General features: G+C 42.8%; 1 protein-coding gene across 2 annotated transcripts; it reads left to right on the top strand.

Moving 5' to 3' along the window:
* The first annotated feature begins 225 nt into the window (after positions 1–225).
* On the top strand, positions 226–3,858 carry LOC108496637 (forkhead box C1-A). 2 transcript variants are annotated; one of them, XM_017813532.1, is made up of 3 exons: positions 226–414; positions 1,290–1,356; positions 1,707–3,858. In XM_017813532.1, exons 1-3 carry the CDS (start codon positions 308–310, stop codon positions 2,187–2,189), a joined length of 657 nt encoding a protein of 218 aa, XP_017669021.1. In that variant the 5' UTR covers positions 226–307; the 3' UTR covers positions 2,190–3,858. The 2 variants fall into 2 exon arrangements, with proteins under 2 accessions (XP_017669021.1, XP_017669019.1); XM_017813530.1 differs by having other exon boundaries at positions 1,188–1,356.
* Positions 3,859–7,207: the final 3,349 nt, after the last annotated feature.

Genomic DNA, 7,207 nt, shown 5'->3' with positions numbered 1-7,207 from the left:
GCTGTGCCACCCCCTTGGAGGCGACAGCAAGAACAACAATAATAACACCCACCCACCCCCCACCCCTCAAAAAAAAAAATAATAATATCCTAACAGACGTGTTGTCTGGGACGCGAGAATTGCAAAAACAATCCCCACCCCATCACAGAGTGAGTGTGTGTGTGCACAGAGGAGAGGGAGTGTGAGGAGGGGGGAGAGAGGGAACGAGACAGACAGAGGGGAGGGAAGAAGGGAGGAGGGAGTCCAAGCTCTGAGAAACATCACTCCATCTCTCTCACTCCACAGGAGCTGAGCAAGGAGCAGGACGATGTTTGACAACACGCAGTACCCCTATAACTGCTTTAATTATGATGGGGATGATTATCCTACCTGTAGTTCTGACGAAGAGAAAAAATTCACCAGACCGGCGTACAGGTAAGATGAAGTTTTTCCAAGTCCTCCTATCTCTGGGGAGGTTTCTGAGCTCTGGGATGGTGGGATCACAGCTCTCAGGGGACCGTGGGACCTCTCCTCAGGTGTGTGCAGTGGGTTTGCTCCTGGTACAGGCACCACAGCAGGCAGACTTCCCCCCTCTCCACATTCGAGATGTTCATGATTTGTTTCCTCCCGTGAGGGCTCACAGCAACTCTGACATGCCCTTGAGCCTCCAGATCTCAGACTATCTCCAACCTCCAGGACCCCTGGGAGAAGGGGAATTAATGTGCAACGTGCCAACGGGTGAATCAGTTGCAGTAATCCCAATTTGGTGGGAAGAGGCGCAGTATAGATGTTCACAGGGACATCCAAGGTCCTTTCTACAAGCAGGGAAGTCTCCAGTGACAGTGTCTCCGAGCCTGGTCTGTCTCCCTGCAGCCTTCCTTCTCAGGGAAACTTTTCAGATGGAGCTTGAGAGGTGTGTGATCTTTCTGCAGTCCTTCTGTATCCGAGACCCTTGCAGTGAGTGCCAGGGCAGACAGCCTGGTTGGGATTCAAGTGCCTGGCAGTAACACCTCTGTGTCACCTGGGGTCTTGTGGAGGACAGGCAGTGACCATGCTCAGGGCTTCTCCCTGGGACAGCTCAGGTCAGGGTGCAGATCCACTGGGAGAACTTTTGGAAGGAAGATATAGGCACACATGTATCCATGTGGTCCTAAAAACTGAGTTTGTGAGTAGGGCAATGGTGTAACAGCAAGTTTTCCTTTTTTCAGCTACATTGCCTTAATTGCAATGGCCATCCAGCAAAGTCCTTCAAATAAAGTCACCCTCTCTGGCATTTATGACTTTATAATGAAGAAATTTCCTTACTACAGATCAAATCAAAGAGCCTGGCAGAACTCCATCCGGCATAACTTATCGCTTAACAGTTGTTTTGTAAAGGTAAGATCAGTAACTGTGTATTTACATACACTCTGTGCATGGCTAAAAAATACACGCAGCAATAATCTCATGCTTAAGAAAGGAGGGAAACAAACAGCTGAGCTGCAAATCACTTAAAATCTCTCTGAGTTGTCAGTTCCTGAGATAAGGAGTATATCCTTGTCTGATGTGTGCTAAAAGATAACAAATTGAGGAGGATGGAGTTTACATCTTACTTGTATAATGACAGAGAATAGGCTTAAAATCTTGTCATATGTGTTTACACCGTTCTTGAATGTAAATGAATGCAGATGCTAAGCAGCAGCATCTGTAACACATACAAATACTGAACTGCCTTTAAATAAATACAGGTTCCCAGAACAGAAGGGAATGAGAAGGGGAAAGGAAACTATTGGAGCTTTGCAACAGGATGCGAATCCATGCTGGATCTCTTTGAAAATGGGAATTACAGGCGAAGACGGAGGAGGAGGAACATGAAAAGGGAACATAAGGAGCAGAGACCAAACAGAGTGAAAAGTCCTTCATCCCCCAATATCTCTTCTATGGACTCTGCTTTGAACAACATTTCCTCTTCTGAAAGTAAACATGAAAGAATTGAATCAGGCCCAAAACTTCTGGAGCCTTGTGGGTTTGCTCCAAACAGCATGACCAACAGGCAGAGCCTAAACAATTCCTCCTTAGCAAAATCGGATTCTGAAATTAAGTTTAGCATCGATTACATCCTTTCAGCCCCTGACCCTTTGCCTGTCCTGAGATCTCAGTATAACATGCAAGAAAATAAATATCATCTACTGGAGGCTCAGCATATTAATCTCCAGTTCTGGACAATGTGATGTTATTTATTCGTGGTAACAAAGTCCGAGTCGCAGTTTGTTCAGCAGCCTCGTGTCACTGAAAATGAGCCGCCTGCCTCCTCGGTTTCCTCCCGAGCAGTACTCACAAAGGGTTACTGACTCACCAGCTGATGCTCTGTCTGTACCCAAAGAACTTTGCTAAGATTAAAGCATAAATAACAGTTACCAATATCGGTTTTCACTACATTGAAATTTATGAAATTCCAGCTTTATTTTCTAAACTGTCTTGGACATCATTTAACATGTCAAAAAATTTCCTTTCTCGAGCAGAATCCGACAGAGGAGAGACTTGCTTATCACCCGTTGCTTTATTAAAGACAAAGTGAATTTGATCCCACTCTCAGTGGTGGAAATTAGGATTAACTCCACTGAAGTATATAGGTCAGAACTTAAGCTGATCTAAAATCGTGTAATTCTGTCGACTTACACTGACTGGGAATGCGGGGGGGTGGTAATTTGTTTTCTTAAAAGGAATCAGTGAAAATCACTCTGTCTTCCCTTATTTTTTCTTCTGACATCACGTTTCAAACTGTTTTGCAGATTTAATTCATAATTCATTAGAAAATGTAGTTATTAATAAGTGTTTAAAATATATTTTTGTTTCTGTTCAGGGCAGAATTGTTTAAATTGTTGAAGTGGAGTTGTATTCAAAATAATTCCAAGAGAGCTAATTGCAAGTCTGCTGAACTCTGGTAGACTTTGACAGGTAATGTGACAGAGGCATAGAGCCTCTTAATGCCTTGGTTAAAGAAAAAAAAAAAGCCCCTCTGTCCCCTTGTACTACCAGAAATCTTCCTGAGCTGCTGCAGAAAAGTCCTTGACCATATTTCATTTAGCAAGTGTGAAGGGAGACCCAGCTTTGCATGAAGCTGTATCCAGTGTTGAGCAAAGCTAAAATTTCACCTACCTGCTTTGAGACAAGTTGAATATTCCTATTAAATAGATTTTTATTGATCCTTCTTGCAAGCAATTACCAAAGTGGTGCTTGATATGATTTCAGCAAAGCTGGTGAGATTTATAATTTCCAGATATCAATGTTAGCTCATGAGCTCCATTTCTAAGAAAGCTGTTTCATTACCCTTTACAAGCAGTGGGAGATATTGGAACAGAACCTGATGGACAATGATGAACTGTAATGAGCATTTAGGAACTTGCTTTTATACAACTTGTTCCCAATGAACTGCTTCCCAGAACCTAATGACAGCTTTAGTAAAGGCTCCACAAAATCTTGGCTTTAACTTGGCTACTATAGTCTTCCCCTACTGCAGATAAAAGAAAAAAAAAAAAGACAAAGATTCTGATGGTTTTAAGCAATTAAATACAGAGAGAAAAAATTATCTTTGCAACATGAACTAAAGATAAATGAAGGTATATAAGATAAGATTCAGCAAAATTGTGCTAGAGGTATGCTCAGGCATGACTTGAATTTTTATGCAGAAGCTTTGACATTTCACTAAGTTATTTTACATTGTGTCTAATATATACTGTACATTTATACTATATATTCTTATATATTGTTATTGAGAAAGGGAGCAATATCACTGCACTTATATGTTGTAAAAATGCATGATGTATGTTGTCATGATGCTGAAACTCCTGCCATATACTTAAAATTTACCATCAGTGGTATTTCACACTGATTGGTAATAAAAGCTCATTTTTTGGAAAACTGTAAAACTTGTTATCTTCAGGCATTTGCACAGCATGCAAAAAGTCTTTGCTTCTTCTTCAGAAAAGAGAAAATGGAAAATCATATCAGTTACATCACTGCATGTCTTCCAAACTTTGAAGGGATGATTTCTTGAGACTAAATTCCGCCTTCAAATGGGAGCTTTCAATTCTCTCTGAATCAATGGTTATTCTGGGCGATTATCTGAAAGCAAAATTTGTCTCATTAGACCTGATTGATCTGCTGTTTACACTGATGTTAGAAAAAGAAGAAAACCTCCAGGGTGACGGGACAGATGGATTCTCATTTGAAGAGGGACGAGAATTTGCTCCTTTAGTATTTATGCTCAGTAGTAAATGGGTGTGGGAAGAGCATGTTCTCATTTAGTGCTCCAGTGTGTGCATGTCCTCACGTGTGGGTTGGTATGTGTGCCCCTCTAGGACCCTGCCTACAGCTGTATATTCATGCTTTATACCCAGATGATTTTCCTGATTGTTTTAAACATGGCAATGCTGCTGTTGGGCTGATAGTTCTAGTACACATCCTGCACTGTACTTGAAATACATATTTTCTGCTGTGAAATGTGCAGTTATGGTTGTTACTATGTGTTCTTGGTTAGTGCTGTTAGCAAAAGGCACCCCAATGACAGCAAAAGTTCCTCCTAAGCATCACCGTAGCCAGTGGGCTGCTGAGACCAGTGGAGATACAGTTATGGCTGCTAAGCAATGTAGGATTAATATATTAGGAAAGGCAGAAATACACCCAAGTGGATTTACAGCAGAGATCCGAAACCATTTTCAGTAAGATGAATTAATATTCACAAATAGCCATGTCCTTTGCTCACAGTAAAGTGCCTGCTAGGAGAGACTGTCATACTTGAGTTTCCCTAACATATAATCAAACAAATTTGTGTACAAATAGGTGTTAACATTTGTTTTGCAAAGGATATCAATCATATTTCAAAAAATGAAGGGACATATTTCAATTTACCCAGTATATTATATTCTGACAACTCCAGAAAGGTTTCCAGCTCCTAAAGTGAATGGCATTTAATATAGAACAACATAACAGGGGTGAGGGCTAGATGTGACCTTATTCAAATGTCGTAGCCATTACAAAGCCATTCCCAATGTAATTATAATTAAATACTTTATGCCTTTCTTGCAAATCCTCTGATCGATCATTGATATTAACATTAATATTGTATTACCCCCGAGCAAATGTCTCCCACACAAGTGTTATGGATCACCAGGTTTCCATTAACAAAGTTGTGAGCTATTGCCGTGTGCTGGTCGTGGATAAATTTACGTAAATTACTTTTTCTCAGGGAAGAGGGGGAAAAAGTCTGGGTTTCTTTCTTTTATCCCTGCACTCTGAGTCCAGAGCTATTTCTTCAGCTCCATCACAGCCTGTCAGCCACTTACATAAAGCCATAATGAAAGAAAAAAAAATCTCACAGGAACATCCCTCTTTGCCCTGTGTTAGAGCAGGTGAATGTTCTCCCGATGTAGCTGGTTTGGCACTCGGGTTAAAAGCTGAGCTGAAGCCACGGCTGAGCAGAGCAGGGCAGGGCTCTGCACCCATGGAGAACATCAGCAGGCTGGGCAGGCTGGGCACAGCAGCCAAAGTGAGGAAAGGTTTTGGTGTTTGCCTCAATTCCTCAATCTCAAGGGTTCTTCCTGACTGCGGAGACAGACCCAGAATGAGCCATGGATTTTCTGAACCCAAAAGAGCTGCTTCACTTGGGAGCTGACACTGACTGTCCCAGGCTTGGGATGAGGCAGGAGAAGGAGAGGGAGAGCAGCTCCTCCCTGCTGGGCTGGGGGCACGGTGGGGCCTTTTGACCTCTCCCTTTAGGATCATAAATACCTTTGCAAAGGAAAGATGAAAGGTTTCTTTCTGGGGAGAGGCAAGGCTTGGCCTCACTGAGGGACCCTGGAGGGGAGTTGTTTGTTTATCCTTTTAAAGGAAGGCTTCCCGTGATAAAATAAATATTTTGATGGAGCCACACTAGGTTATTATGCAGCAATTTCACCCCTAATGATTTAATTTCTTAGGCTTTTGCCATTGGTGTCAGAGAAGTGGTTTTTGAACAACAAAATGATGATCAACCTCAGAATGAAATTCAAAGTACTTGGACAAGGATGCAGCACTTTTTCTTTCACACAAACAGTGAAGAGAGGCCAGATAACCCCCAAGGTAGGCCAGTAGTTGACCTCACTTACAGGGACCTATCCCTCAGCAGAACCTCCTACGCGTTATGGGAACATTAATGCAGATTAGGATAGCTGAAAACAAACCTTTTCTTTGTCAGTAAAGCCAAGTTCCCCTATTTTTCTGCCAATCAGATAGATCTTCTTAGCTGAGACCCATTAACTTCTCGTATAAAGAGAAACTGTGCTCAAGGAGCATTTGAAGGTCAAGCCACATTGGAGAGGTGGTTGTCCCCATGCCTTTGCTTTGTTGTGCTCCATTTCATTGCCTGAGCTGCCACAACCTTCCTCAGCCATGCAGCAGGTTGGTCCTCAGCTCCCTTGCTCCCTCAAAATCAAATCAAGATTTTTACACTGTTTTCTGGTCACAGAAAGTACCACTTGCCTGTCCAGGTCCAAATCTTATGTGTCCTTTCCACTCTCTACCAACAGAGAGGACACACTGAGAGGAGGGAAAGGGGTTTGGAGGGACAAGCCTTGGGGAAAACAAGCTCTGCTGCATATCTTCCAGTCATACAGAGCTGGTTGGGACTCTGCTAATGGTACAGCACAAGGGCTCTTGGGGTTTTGTGTCAAGTCTCTGTACTGTAAATCCAGGGCAGCAATTGCCTGTGTCCCATCACACTCAAGCTCAGAGAAAAGAAGGAACCTCATCCACATGCCCCTGAGCAGACAGGGCTTTAACCTTCGGCTCTGGCAGTGTAACACAAATCCCTGTCTGTGACCAGATCCCGAAGTCAAGACATGGAAATCCTGCACTGTTCATTCCAGCTGGCCTCTCCCCTCTTTGTCTTCTCTGGGGTATGTTCTCCTCCCCGCTGTGTGGGTGTAAATCCTTGCAAATCCATTAACTTTGGTATAATTACCTTTGGAATTGAAGTAGCACGTGTGAAACGGACCTTTGCATACTATACTCAACATCTCTACTCACACACTCTGCCAACCTGTGCCAGCACCTCATCTCCCAGATGGAATTCTCAGAGCAACAAATGGTCCTACCTCTTTATTTTGCCTCAGCATCCAGCTTCTAATTGCTTTCTCCAGAACATGGGTAGATGTGCACTGCACAAAGAACCTAGTACATGCCCTCTGTGTCTGTTTTAATGGATATGTCT

Source organism: Lepidothrix coronata, unplaced genomic scaffold (genome assembly GCF_001604755.1).
Source record: "Lepidothrix coronata isolate B3197 unplaced genomic scaffold, Lepidothrix_coronata-1.0 Scaffold41, whole genome shotgun sequence".
In the NCBI taxonomy this organism is placed as follows: domain Eukaryota; kingdom Metazoa; phylum Chordata; class Aves; order Passeriformes; family Pipridae; genus Lepidothrix; species Lepidothrix coronata.
This window is presented reverse-complemented; position numbering and strand designations above follow the sequence as displayed.

Excerpts from the sequence above, each read along its gene's own strand:
- LOC108496637 (XM_017813530.1), top strand. The coding sequence starts at position 308 with ATGTTTGACAACACGCAGTACCCCTATAACTGCTTTAATTATGATGGG. Across the intron at positions 415-1,187 it reads TTCACCAGACCGGCGTACAG|CTACATTGCCTTAATTGCAA; the intron begins GTAAGATGAAGT and ends TCCTTTTTTCAG. Across the intron at positions 1,357-1,706 it reads TTAACAGTTGTTTTGTAAAG|GTTCCCAGAACAGAAGGGAA; the intron begins GTAAGATCAGTA and ends AAATAAATACAG.